Here is a 15,249-nt window from a genome sequence, read left to right as displayed (position 1 = left end):
TGTTATCGTCAAACTTTGTAGACATTTGAAACTGTCGTGTGACTCCTAAAAACCTGCTTCTTCCTGTCCTGTTTCTACTATTTATTGATTTTATTTTTTACAGTGAGGTGGAGCGACAGTGATGTCCTAATTCTCAAGATTCTTCAGGAAGTTGACTTTATATTAGTGTCTGATGGCTCTACATAGGTTGGCCCATTCTATGTTCATCCCAGATAAATCACATGGGGTGTCTATCTTCTTTTAACACAAACCAGTATTATGATCTGCAGTGTCTGGACCGAGGCCAGTGAATGATGAGAAACAGTTGGCTCCAATGTTTAGATCCAGGCTACTTTACTGTAGGCTTCTAGTTGTTTTGCAGTGAGAAAACATGTCATACAGTATCACTCTCAACGACTGACAACTCATTCTTACAGCAAGGAAAAGCCCATTCATATTTTTGTCAATATTCAATCACAAATAGATCATACACTTCAACTATATATTTTAGATATTACAATTAAAATAATGTGATGTATTTGAGTGTGAACACATTACCCTGCAGTATTGCTCATAGTAACTGGTAGTCATACTGTAGGTGATCAGGTGGCTGGACCAGTTCAGCCACCATCAGGGAAGGACATGTAATCAGGGATTGACCTTAAGGGTTGCCCTATTGCCTGGAGCTGAGCAGTCGGGCAAGTTGAACCTGCTCTGTGGTTGCCCCATTAGGCAGGGGATTTTTTAAAACAGAATTTCAGTAGCCTAACATAGGGGCTACACTTAAAAAATGTTGGTCCTGCTACACAGGAAGCATAACTTTTGGTCAGGGCGAACAGAACGCCAGACAATAGTATACCCTATTGCTCTCGGTTGTGAGCTGTGCGTCTAAATCTAAGTCTCCCAGAGCCGGTATGCTTACAACCAGGTTGTAGAGGGTCTCTTGCTCTGCAAAAGTTACGCATCCAAACTGATTGTTTTGCTTCCTAGCATGCTAGCAGACACCCATAAACTTCCAATCATTGCGCTAACGCTAGTTACCATTGGCTCACAAAACTACCTCTAAGTTCCTTCATACTGGACATAGAGACATAAAAATGGTATCCAGGAGTTAAACAGACTCTGGGGAAGTAGATAATGGGCCTCATTGCCAAAATCCCAAAGTATCCATTTAAGTGACAATTTTGCTTGTAAACAACTACTTTAACATTTTCTGTCAAGTGACAGTAATCATCAGGCAACCAACAAAAAATACTGCTGTCCAATGGGCAAGAGCCTTTCAAACCTTAATGTCAATCCCTGACATCAACGGTGCAAATAGAGGAGAAAGGATCCAAAATGGTTTCCAGACAGTTCTGGGGAGAACAACAAGGTGGGGTATTGTGAGTACAGAAATTGTGAGTGCTGTGTGCCTTTACTTCATGCCCACTGATCTGACAGAACTTAACCGGCCATATGGTGAAACCTATCCAGAACTTTCACTTATCAGTTGACATGAAGGCAAGGACACAAGACCAGGAAGGCACAGTAGTAGTATTGGGACGTAGCCCTCGTCTTTTTCATTAAACAATATTCATGTCTCGATCTTCATTTGTCTTCAAGTTCGGGCTATGTCGTAGTTGTTCACGAACCAATCACAGGTCTTCTTGATACCTGTAGGGGAGCAGAGACACAGTCAGTCATCTATGGATACTGTGCATTTTGGAAGAGTGGTTTAATCACTGTGAACGTTCCTTTCATCATAATCATAAAACGACCAATAACCAGATAGGTATCAAATATCATGCTGTAATGCGTCTGTGTTATTTACAAGGCAACTAATTCCAACTACAATATTGAGTTGTTTTCTGGACAGAAAATACAACCCTCAATATTTGGATCTCGGACCTTCAGAGAGCGGCGTGAAGGTGAAGTCAGGGAGGTAGCGTCGCAGCTTGGCGTTGCTGGCCGTCTTCTTCATCTGACCGTCTGACTTGCTGGTGTCGAACTGATGTCATAGGTCAAGGGCCACAAAAGGCAAAGCACAGGGAGATGGCATAGTTACAGTGCAACGGATATGGGGGGGTAGCCAGTCCGAGTGGGCTTTTAATGTACTACATCTGTACGTCTGTCAGTCCAACAGGTGTAATGAACCTCTACATGTGGTTGCTGGTGTTGTACTAAGGATTCTACTAGATTGGTTCTAGACACTGATCTAAGGTCAAATTTGAATAATGGTTAAGGTAAGGAATTGGGGAAGATACGCTGATCCTAGATCTGTGCCTAGGGGCAACTCCTATCAGGCGTACACAGCCTGTGGAAGGATACAACTATTTGACCTTTGAAGTCCAGGGCATCTGCAATCATCTCTACGGCGTCCTTGATGGGGAGCTCCTCCTCCTCCCCCACTGTGAGATACAAGGGTCAAAGGAGCTTGGTCCAGTTACATATGGTACACACACATATTGACTGATATCACACACACACACACACACCCCATGTTGGACTCACCAGAGAGAATGATGGGGTCAATCTCATCATACTCCCGCAGCACCCAGAGGAACAGACGTGCTACATCCTGAGAAAACACACACACAGATTTAATGTACACACACATATCTGACATTGTGCGTGCGTGTCAGTGCACACACACACACACACACACACACACACACACACAGAGTAATTCACTAAACATACCAGAGAGTAGATGAATTGTCTCCTGGGTGTTCCAGAGCCCCACACCTGTAGCGGGGTTCCCTCCTCTGTTACAAGGAGAGTAGAAAGGAGTAAGTGTTTGTATCTGTCTGTCTGTCTGTGTGTGCGTCAAATCAAATCAAATTGTATTGGTCACATACACATGCTTAGCAGATGTTAATGCGAGTGTAGCGAAATGCTTGTGCTTCTAGTTCTGACAGCGCAGTAATATCTAACAAATTCACAACAACTACCTTATACACACAAGTGTAAAGGAATGAATAAGAATATGTACATATAAATATATGGATGAGCGATGGCAGTGCGGCATAGGCAAGATGCAGTAGATGGTATAGAATACAGTATATACATATGAGATGAGTAATGTAGGATATGTAGACATTATTAAAGTGGCGTTATTTAAAGTGACTAGTGATACCTTTATCAAATCCATTTATTAAAGTGGCCAGTGATTTGAGTCTGTATGTAGGCAGCAGCCTCTCTATGTTAGTGAATGCTGTTTAACAGTCTGATGGCCTTGAGATAGAAGCTGTTTTTCAGTCTCTCGGCCCCAGCTTTGATGCACCTGTACTGACCTCGACTTCTGGATGATAGCGGGGTGAACAGGCAGTGGCTCGGGTGGTTGATGTCCTTTTTGTTCTTCCTGTGTAGGTGTAGGGTGTGTGTAGGTGTAGGTGTAGGGTGTGTGTGTGTGTGTGTGTGTGTGTTATTGTGAGTGTTACTTACTTTTAGCAGCATATGTCTTATGCATGAGTGCCGAGAGCACGTGACCATTTTCAAAGTTGAAGTTGTCATAGGGACCATACACGTTAGTCGGGATTACGGCGGTGTAGCGGCGCCCATGCTGCGCAAAGTATCCCCTGTTGTCAATCAAGTCCCCACACACACACACACACGTTGTGGTTAGAACATTAATGACCCACTCCAGCTATTTTTTTAAATAATATTCTAAGTACACATACAATACAAGGTACAAACCCTTAAGGGTAGATTTTTTGGGGGGGGGACAGTGTTTTTTTTTACACAATTGCGAAATTCAAGGAGTTGGCAATTCAAGGGGTTAGTCTGATGGATGCATACCGATGTCATCGGCCTTCCTTCTTGCTTCCCAGAACAATAGCAGAGCAATAGAGGTTCCTTGGAAGTTGTGGGAACATATGTTTTTGGTTTCCCATTGGTTCTGGGAACAAAAGCCTAAGTTTCCTGACCGGTGAAGCTGACTTTTTTTACGTTCTGAGAACATTCATTTTTTGGTTGCAGGGACGTTCTGAGAACGTTTTACAATGATTCCCTGAAAGTTTTCCTGGGAGGTTTTATTAATGTTCTGATAATGAAATTATAGGTTATTTGAAGGTAATTAAATAACGTTCTGAGAACATGTTTCAATAAGACTTTTAATAACACTGCTAGCTTAGGTTAACTGTTTTGAACATCAAGCACAGATGGGACACATGGAAATGAAATTGCTTAGGCATTAATCATGCAAACACATCTCTTTTTTTATAGTCACAAGGAGCCTATAAGATTTGAACCTATGATCTTATGTTTCCTATCCATGGAATCAGTCCACTGCGCCACCAGGTTGAAGCTAGCATGCCATGTTTTTTTAGCTCTTACAAAGCTGTGTATTTTAGTCTATTCAAACAGACCCCATTTCAAAGGAAACAAGCGCTCATAAAGATCAGGTGTGGCCACTTCCTGAACTCACTTAACAAGATAGAGGATAGAGAGAGTTTTGTTGACGCTGAGAACGGAATGTATATGTTAATAAATAAACATTTTAGAACGCTCTTGTTGTTTTAATGGAAAGTTTTCTTAATGTTCTGAGAATATTACTAAAAAGAACCATGAGGAAACCTGTAGGAAACGTTACGCTGAAATTCTGAAATTCCCACAGAAGAACGTTGTTTCTTAACTTTCTGAGAGCATAACTTTAAATAGAACCACGAGGAAACCTGTAGGAAATGTTATGCTAAAGTACTGAAATTCCCACAGAAGAAACACATGGTTCTCAGAACATTATGTGCGAGCTGGGCTGTGCCATATAATGATGGGCCTGCACCAGCTACTGAAATGCATCTTTTGTTAAGTCCATCAGGTGATAAATGAGGTGCTAGGGAGGCTGGAGTGGGTCTTTCAAATGTGTGCTAATGTACCTGCTCAGGTAACAGATTAGTCACCAGCTCACCTGTTCTGAATATCAATCATTCTTTTGGCATGTGAGTAGCCAAAGTTTGAGTCGTGTGGAGGCCCATTGTGGATCTGTGGGAAGGGGAAGAAAGCATGAGTGATCATACCCCAGCTTTTATTAAAAATCACAGTTTGGAGGGCCAGAGGTTCCCAAACATACAGTAGTTCTACTGTCACTTGGCACATACTAGGCTGAGTCCCAAATGGCACCATAAACTGTTGAACTCCTACTTTTGACCAGGGTCATTATGGCTCTGGTTAAAAATAATGTACTATATAGGGAATTGGGTGCCATTTGATGCCACCATAGTATTTTAGTATTAAGGTTAAACACAACATGCTCTCATTGATATGGTCTTACTGGTTGTTCAACTAACCATGCTCTCATCGATAGGGTATGTGGTCTTGTCAGGAAAGATGCAGCTGGACAGACAGGACACCACCTTGGTGACGCCCCTTTCGTGAGACGTCTGCAGCACGTTGTCATTGATGCGAAGGTTGTCCCTCTGTGAAGGCAAAACACTGTGGTCTCAATTCAATAAAACCTGTATTGCGGCTTTACACAATAACTTGTTTTTACACAAATGAATTCAAAGAATGCATTTGGAGACAGTGATAAGAAGCTCCCCTGTAAACACTCCTCACTAACACTCAGCCCGTGACGAGCACGCACATCGGCTCAGCCTTCGTCTGCGAAACCATCTCTCACTCTGATCAAAGAATACTAACTTTAATTTTTTCAGTTGTGATATTCACATACTGTTATTACGCTTTAGCCCGTCATTGTAAATACGAATTTGTTCTTAACTAACTTGCCTAGTTAAATAAAGATTTTAAAAAATATATAATAATAAACAGATGGATTAATACACTTTTGTAATTAAGATGAATACATTTGCCAACAAAGTCACTGTGCAAACTTCGCTTTGACAAGTTCAATTGAATTTCAGCCTAAGTAGTTGCCCAGCCAGGTGAACATTTACGTTCAGGTCATTTAGCAGAAGACCTTTTCCAGAGCTGCTTCCAGTCGGTGCATTCAACTGGTAGCTAGATAAGACAAACCATTTCACGGACTGGCCTTTAGGCAGTTCAGCCAAAATGTCAGATGGGCTGGTTCCATCTTCAGCCCATCAGCCTGTCCAAGTTGGGGGTTTTGTGCAGAATTATCATTATTTGGTTAACAATTGGGGCACCAGGCAAAAAAATGGACCAGTGAGTTAGAAATGCCTGTTCCGAATTTCTGGACCCATCCCTGATTGAACAAATGTAGTTTGGGACAGAAACGTATAGCCTAGGTATTGAAACAAACTGGGTATTTAGGTAAGCTCACCAGAAAGTGTAGGTTCTCCTTCATGTGAAGATAGAGTCCTCCCACCTTGGCAGCCAGGTGGATGACATGGGTGGGCCGATACTTCTCAAACACTGCTCTTGTCTGTTGTAGATCTCTGGCAGAACAACTGTCATCATCATCATCACCATCCCATTTAATGGGAAACAGATCAATCTCATAAAAGTATACATGCACGAATGTAATTAGCTAAACATTTAATGTGGTTCCAACAGGAACTATATAGAAACTCTATAAATATATACTGTATCTATGCATCAATCTACATATCGATAGAATAGATTCGAAAATAATAGAATAGCAGAGAATAGAATATAATAATTTTGAGTGAACTTATTTGGGGAATTTATTTGATCTATTTGTTCCTGTTGGAACCACAAAACCAGCCCCAGATGTAAAAGGGTCATAACAAGATTTCATACAGTGCAACATGACTGTATAAATATGTTATGTAGAACAGACATGCTGGTGTTTCTCGGGCATGTAGAATATGGGATCATGGCATCGCTATATAGGCAAGTCATTTTTATCTGCCAGACCAGTTCTGCTGAGAATATGAAGTTCATGTGACATAACTTACACGAAGTTGGCCTCTTTGGAGGACAGGAAGGTCCACTGCTCGCCCTCGAGACAGCCGCCTTCCTGTTTCACCACGTGCTCGATGGCCTTCCCGACCAAACCGGATCCGCCCGTGACGAGCACGCGCATCGGGTCAGCCTTCGTCTGCGAATCCATCTCTCACTCTGATCAAAGAATGCTAACTTTATTTTTTCAGCTGTGATATTCACATACTGTTATTACGCTGTAGCCCTAAACAAAGTAGGCTGATATGAATGACAGTGTGATCATGGCCCTATTTATAGCCTACTTTAGAACGTAATAATGATGATAATACAAAACTAAGAATAGTTATACATTTAGGCTAATAAGGAATTAATAACATGCTATACATCAAACGCAAGTTTAAATGTATTAACACACTTTTCGTTTCATTTACAATTTCGTTGTAGCCTATTTGATTAATCATGGAGGCTACTTATTTGTATTTATTTCCCATCTACATGTATGTACTTTTTTCTTTTGAAATGAGATAAATTTGCCATATTAAATATTAAGCTCAAGAGTGAATTGCATTATGATCATGTTCATTTTAGCAAAAGGACAAATAGCTTACGCCAATACCGACAGATACAGTAATTCATTTTAAAATGAACAATATGTGTTTATTCGAAATAACGGTTGGTCTCATTAGGCCTATATTACAAACAGTATAGTATAAGGTAACATCAGATGATCATATAGGCTACAACACTGACATTATTTTAGCAACACAAACAAGAGTAGGCTAAAAGTAGCAAATTGTCGAAAGAAAATGTTTAGGCCTACTATTTTAAATATAATGTAGCCTAGGCTTCATTGTTGAAGTCAAAAGCACCCATTCATTCAACCATAAGGCCTATAAATAGAACTTATAGGACAAATATTTATAAAGGCAAAACATTTCTAATCTTAATCCGTATAGTTTACGTGAGCTATTTTGAATTATAAACAGTCACATTTTTAACTCGGCAAGACCCTCGTGTTATTTTGTATGTATCTTATCAATACACAAAGTTAATGTATGAATTCAAACCTGTATAACTTTTCGTTAGAATTTTCCTCCTCGAATAAAGTCGTTATTAGATCCTATTTCTGAACGCTCAAGTACATAAATGAGGTAAAGGCTATCGCTCTTGTCTTGCACGCTAACCTATCAACAGGAAAGCCGCAGGCGCCAGGTGGAGTCGCTCTTATTGGCTACCTGTGAGCTACACTCTTAGAGAAAAAGGGTTCTACTGAGAGTAGTAGCCTTACAGGTAAACTATCCCAGTTTATCGCACCATCACTCACGTAACACATTAACAAAATACCAGGACTGTTAAGATAGGTTTGCTGGAAAAAAAAAGTTTTCCCCACCAAAAATGTAATATAACTTCTGACTGGTACCTAGTGCTAAGCAGTTCCACATTAGGATTGGAATTCCCTCGCCCCCCACCTTCTCTGTCATTTGCAGATTACAGAGCTATCTTCACACAGGATTTACCATTATGTCTGAATGCTAGAACTGCTCTAAAGTCATAAAGCATGCAGTTCCTATTTCAGTGTTCAATGGAACAAAAAACGCAAACCTAATCGTTCACTACAGGCCAGGGGTCAAATGGTTTTGGCTGCTTAGAACTTTTGGAAATTAAGCTTCTTAAGCAACCATGCCATTCTGCTCAAGAAATGACCACCAACTTTTCCCACTTCATGTAAACATCAAAAACTGCTATTGGATAAACTATATCTACTTGAATATAAAGTTGAACCCACCCTTCTAAAATCAATCAAATCGTATTTGTCACATGCGCCGAACACAACAGGTGTAGTAGACATTACAGTGAAATGCTGACTTACAAGCCCTTAACAAACAATGCAGTTAAGAAAAATAGCTACAAAAAAATAAGAAATAAAAGAAACAAATAATTAAAGAGCAGCAGTAAAAAACAATAGCGAGGCTATATACAGGAGGTACAGAGTCAATGTGCGGGGGCACATTAAAATGAATGTGTTAAGACCATTATTGCACATTATTACACGCCAATTGTGCCAGCCTTACTCCAAACACTTTCAATAATATCAACCGATTCTGCTGGTTAAACAAAGGTTAGCAATGTATTTGCAAAAATGTAATGTCAGAGTCAAGAAAGCTTGCCAGCAGCCAGAGTCACTTGCAGCAACTGGTACTCACAAGTGCTTTTTCAAAGCCTATGTCAGATACAGTGAGTGTAATTATCTCTAATGAGTGTAATTTGCTCAATATTAGGAGTTGAGAAATAAAGTTGACTTCCTTAGAAATAATATATCCCCCTCTTTTATACTACTGGTATGTAATAAAAACACACAAATATCATGATATTATCACAAGGTGCCAATTTACGTTTATACAAAGTATTTTTTCTGCATGTCTAAGCATAAAAAAATCCCCACTGTAAAGAGCCAGGTATAGTGACTTTGCACCACATTAGGATTGGAATTCCCTCGCCCCCCCCCCCCCCCCCCCCCCCTTCTCTGTCATTTGCAGATTACAGAGCTATTTTCACACGGGATATACCATTATGTATGTCTAAGCATACGTCTTGAGGTGTCTGTATCCTCCTGACTGGTGGTTCTGTTTTTTATTCTGTTGCTAGAATCACCATCACTGCCCAACACTTTTAAATGGAAACATAGGGTTAGATTGTAAAAAAAACAACGAAAATATATTAGGTTATTGGAAAATATAAAAAATATAACACCTAAAGCTATTTTTCAATAAAAAACAATTTGGTTGTTTAAAAAAAGCAAATATATATTTGTTTTTTAAAAACAATCTAACCCCTATTTTAAACAACATAACCCTAAAAACAAATGTATAAAAAATAGGGTTAGGTAGTTTATTTATATAAATATATTTCTTCAAACAACCTAACCCTATTTTTCCATTAAAGAAAATAGGGTTAGGCAGTGATGGTGATCGCCGTGGGATTCGAACCCACATCACTAGCGATGTAAACGCCATGCTCTAGCAACTGAGACACATAATCATATCACATCATTACAAACCACTTAATGCCGCAATGTACTCAATTGCTTTATTGTGCATCGTTTTCTTCATGTTGATGGAAAGTCTACAGGTACAAATAGATGACCAGCCTATGTACAATACAGTGTGGTTTGTAAGTGGTTTGTAAGGATGGTCAATTAATACTGCACAGAAAGTGGTTGTGTTCCATGGTATTTGATAACATTTTTTTGTTGTTGATGTAAATGTTTGAGGACAGGGTTTTGTTCTTTCTGTATTCCGTCACAATGTCATGGCCGTTGTTGAGGGAAGAACAAAGCGCAGCGTGGTTAGCGTACATTTTCCTTTTATTAGAATGTCGCCAACAAAACAAGAAACGAAAGAACAACCGTGAAGCTTACAGGGCATAAGTGCCACTAACAAAAGTCAACCTCCCACACTGAAAGGAGGGAAAAAGGGCTACCTAAGTATGATTCCCAATCAGAGACAACGATAGACAGCTGTCCCTGATTGAGAACCATGCCCGGCCAAAACATAGAAATAAAGAAACATAGAAAACAAAACATAGAATGCCCACCCCAAATCACACCCTGACCAAACCAACTAGAGACATAAAAAGGTTCTCTAAGGTCAGGGCGTGACAGTATCATGGCATCATAATTAATACATTAATCACATTTAATCTGGCACCTTATAGTCACTAGTTAAAGTCTACACACCCCTTACCCAGTCTTCACATTTTAGCTGTTTTAAAATTTAATCTAAAAAGGGAATCAATTGGATTTCCTACCAATCTATACAACCTACTCCACATTTTCAAAGTGAAATAAACATTTAATAACATTTTCCAAATAACTAAGAAATATAAAATGATGATGTATTGATTGCGTATGCCTTCACTACCCAGAGTTAATACTTGGTGGAAGCACCTTTGGCAGCCATTACAGCTGTGAATAATTTTGAATAAGATTCTAACAACCTTGCAGAACGAATTCAAACCTTGCTGAATTAATTCAACCTTGATGCTGCCACCACAGTACTTTAAATATAAAGGAATCAATAACTATGCATTCATTGTGACAATGACTTATCAATGACCCAACCCAAGCTCAGCTCAGATAATCCCTACCATCGTGTTGCTGAGTTGTGGTAATGCTGCAGTAAATGTACATTATCCCAGGGGCGTTGGCAGTCACAATGTAGGTAACCTAATTTATGTCCCTCTCACTCCCCTGAATGCCTCTGTTGATCCTACATCTATTGTATACAGTAATCATATGCCTCTGAACCAGTTATACTGAGGCACTGAGGCAGTGTGCCCTAGTAGGAAGTCCGGTGTTTGCAGCTCACCATGCACTATCAGCTCCAATATAAATAACATTGACATGTCTCCTTCTGATAAGCATCCCAGAAAAGTGCTAAAAATATCCCACATTAACATATAGTGCCTTCGGAAAGTATTCAGACTCCTTGACAATTACGTTAACCTAAAATTGATTATAGAAAACAAATCCCTCAGCAATCTACACACAATACCCCTTAATGACAAAGCGAAAACAGGTTTTTAGAAATTTTACCAAATGTATTAAAAATAGAAAACAGAAATACCATATTTACATAAGTATTCACACCCTTTTGTATGACACTCGAAATTGAGCTCGGTACATCCTGATTACATTGATCAACCTTGAGATGTTTCTACAACCTGTGGTAAATTCAATTGATTGGACATGATTTGGAAAGGCACACACCTGTCTATATAACATCCCACAGTTGACAGTGCACGTCAGAGCAAAAACCAAGCCATGAGGCCGAAGGAATTGTACGTAGAGCTCCGAGACAGGTTTGTGTCGAGGCAGAGATCTTGGGAAGGGTACCAAAACATTTCTGCAGCATTGAAAGTAACCAAGAACACAGTGGCCTCCATCGTTCTTGGAACCACCAAGATTCTTCCTTGTGCTGGCCGCCCGGCCAAACTGAGCAATCAGGGGAGAAGGGCCTTGGTCAGGGAGATGACCAAGAACCTCATGGTCACTCTGACAGAGCTTCAGAGTTCCTCTGTGGAGTTGGGAGAACCTTCCAGAAGGACAACCATCTCTGCAGCAGTCCACCATTCAGTATGGTAGAGTGACAAGACAGAAGCCACTCCTCAGTAAAAGGCACATGGCAGCCCGCTTGGAGCTTACAAAAAGGCACCTAAAGGACTCTCAAACCATGAGAAACAAGATTTTCTGGTCTCATGAAACCAAGATTGAAATCTTTGGCCTGAATGCCAATCGTCACGTCTGGAGGAAACCTGACACCATCCTTACGGTGAAGCATGGGGTGGGGCAGCATCATGCTGTGGGGATGTTTTTCAGCAGCAGGGACTGGGATACCAGTTAGGATTGAGACAAAGATGAACGGAGCAAGGTACAGAGAGATCCTTGATGAAAACCTGCTCTAGAGCGCCCAGGACCTCACACTTGGGAGAAGGTTCACATGCCAACAGTACAATGACCCAAAGCACACAGCCAAGACAACACAGGAGTGGCCCAGCCAGAGCCGGGACTTGAACCCGATGGAACATCTCTGGAGAGACCTGAAAATAGCTGTGCAACAAAGTTCCCCATCCAACCTGACAGAGCTTGAGAAGATCTGCAGAGATTAATGGGAGACACTCCCCAAATACAGGTGTGCCAAGCTTGTAGTGTCATACCCAAGAAGACTCGAGGCTGTACAGAGTACTGAGTAAAATGTCTGAATATTTAGGCAATTTAAAAAAACATTTTTTTATGTAAAAATAAGTAAACACTTCTAAAATACTGTTTTTGCTTAATCATTATGGGGTATTGTGTGTGGATTGACAAGGGGAAAAACTATTTAATACATTTAAGAATAAGGCTGTAACATAACAACATTTGGAAAAAGTCAAGGGGTCTGAATACTTTCCATAGGCACTGTATGTAGCCTAAGAATCAAGGTTCATGAAATCAATAACTTTCTAGTAAGAAATGGCATTCATTTTCTGACTATCTCTGAAACTCACTTAGATAATACCTTTGATGATACAGTGGTATCAATAAATGTTTATAACATCTACAGAAAAGACAGATATGCCAATGGGGGCGGTGTTGCTGTCTATATTTTGATGAGGATATTTAGAGCCACATTTCTGTAAAGCTTACAGAGGATCTCATGTTAAATACAGTTGAAGTCTGACTCTTTTGGGTAAAACACTGTGGTAAATCCTCATTGGAAACACCTAAAACTCACCCAAAGCCCATTTTTGTGGGTAGCTGCTATAGACTATCAAGTGCTAACAGTCAGTATCTGGGTAATATGTGTGAAATGCTTGATAATGTATGTGATATCAACAGAGAGGTATATTTTCTGGGTATATTTTCTATTGACTGGCTTTCATCAAGCTGCACACTCAAGAAAAAGCTGAAAACTGTAACTAGTACCTGCAACCTGGTTCAGGTCATCAGACAACCTACCAGGGTGTTTAAAAACAGCACAGGAATGAAATCGATATGTATTGATCACATGTTTACTAACGCTGCAGAACTCTGCTATAAAGCAGTGTCCAGATCCATCAGATGTAGTGTTCACAATATAGTAGCCATATCTAGGAAAACCAAAGTTACAAAGGCTGGGCCTAATATAGTGTATCAGAGGTCATACAATACGCTTTGTAGTGATTCCTATGTTGATGATGTAATATTTACTGGTCTGTGGTGTGTAATGACAAGCAACCAGACACTTGACACATTTATGAAATTGATAATTCCAGTTACTAATAAGCATGCACCCATTAAGACAATGACTGTAAAACATGTTAAATCCCTGTGGATTGATGAGGAATTGAAAAATGGTATGGTTGAGAGGGATGAGGCAAAAGAAATGGCAAATAAGTTTGGCTGCACAACCGATTGGCAAACGTACAAAAAAATTGAGAAATCCTGTGACTAAACTGAATAAAAAGAAGAATAAACTATACTATGAAGCAAAGATAAGTGATATAAAGAATGATAGTAAAAAGCTTTGGAGCACCTTAAATTACATTTTAGGCAAAAAGGCAAACTCAGCTCCATCATTCATTGAATCAGATGGCTCACTCATCACAAAACCCACTGATATTGCAGATTACTTTAAATTTTTATTTTTAATCGGCAAGATTAACAATTTAGGCATGACATGCCAGCAACAAACGCTGTCACTACACATCCAAGTATAACTAACCAAATTATGAAAGACAAGCATTGTAATTTTGAATTCCAAAATGTGAGTGTGAAAGAGGTGAAAAAATGTCTATCAACAATGACAAGTCACTCGGGTCTGACAACTTTGATGGAAAATTACTGAGGATAATAGCGGACGATATTACCACTCCTATTTGCCATATCGTCAATCTAAGCCTACAAGAAAGTGTGTGCCCTCAGGCCTGGAGGGAAGCAAAATGAATTCCGCTACCCAAGAATAGTAAAGCACCCTTTACTGGCTCAAATAGCCAACCAATCAGCCTGTTACCAAACGTTACTAAACGTTTGGAAAATATAATTTTTGACCAAATACAATGCTAATTTACAGTAAGCAAATTGACAAACTTTCAGCACGCTTATAGGGAAGGACATTCAACACGCATGGCACTAATACAAATGACTGATGATTGGCTGAGAGAATTTGATGATAAAAAGATTGTGCGAGCTGTTTTGTTAGACTTCAGTGCGGCTTTAGACATTATCGATCATAGTCTGCTTCTGGAAAAACGTATGTTATGGCTTTACACCTCCTGCTATATTGTGGACAAGGAGTTACCTGTCTAACAGAACACAGAGGGTGTTCTTTAATGGAAGCCTCTACAACATAATCCAGGTAGAATCAGGAATTACCCAGGTCAGCTGTCTAGGCCCAAAACCTTTTTTCAATCTTCACTAATGACATGTCAGTGTGTCTATGTATGCATATGACAAAACTTTACACACCAGCTATTATAGCGAGTGAAATTATTGCAACACTTAACGAAGAGCTGCAGTCAGTTTCAGAATGGGTGGCAAGAAATAAATTAGTCCTAAATATTTCAAAAACTAAAAGCATTGTTTTTGGGACAAATCATTCACTAAACATCAACTAAATCTGGTAATGAATAATGTGGAAATTGAGTAAACTGAGTTGACAAACCTGGATTGTTAACTGTCATCTCAAAACATGTTGATGCAACAGTAGCTAAAATGGGAAGAAGTCTGTCTGTAATAAAGCGCTGCTCTGCTTTAACAACACTGTCAATAAGGCAGGTCCTGCAGGCCCGAGTTTAGTTGCACCTGGGCTACTGTCCAGTTGTGTGGTCAGGTGCCACGAAGAGGTATTTAGGAAAACTACAACTGGCTCAGAACAGGGTGGCATGGCTGGCCCTTAAATGTACTAGGAGAGCTAACACTGTGAACAGACACACACAGACACTGACACACGT

General features: G+C 39.9%; 1 protein-coding gene across 1 annotated transcript; it reads right to left on the bottom strand.

Moving 5' to 3' along the window:
• Positions 1 to 1,576: 1,576 nt before the first annotated feature.
• On the bottom strand, positions 1,577 to 6,955 carry LOC120035339 (GDP-L-fucose synthase-like). Its single transcript, XM_038982124.1, has 10 exons — positions 6,795 to 6,955; positions 6,197 to 6,311; positions 5,244 to 5,372; positions 4,865 to 4,938; positions 3,403 to 3,536; positions 2,659 to 2,723; positions 2,470 to 2,536; positions 2,287 to 2,366; positions 1,867 to 1,966; positions 1,577 to 1,632 (listed from the first exon to the last, which is right to left on the bottom strand). The coding sequence occupies exons 1-10, from the start codon at positions 6,947 to 6,949 to the stop codon at positions 1,577 to 1,579; spliced, it is 975 nt and encodes a 324-aa protein (XP_038838052.1). The 5' UTR covers positions 6,950 to 6,955.
• Positions 6,956 to 15,249: the final 8,294 nt, after the last annotated feature.

This window comes from Salvelinus namaycush, unplaced genomic scaffold, assembly GCF_016432855.1.
Source record: "Salvelinus namaycush isolate Seneca unplaced genomic scaffold, SaNama_1.0 Scaffold1030, whole genome shotgun sequence".
Lineage (NCBI taxonomy): Eukaryota > Metazoa > Chordata > Actinopteri > Salmoniformes > Salmonidae > Salvelinus > Salvelinus namaycush.
This window is presented reverse-complemented; position numbering and strand designations above follow the sequence as displayed.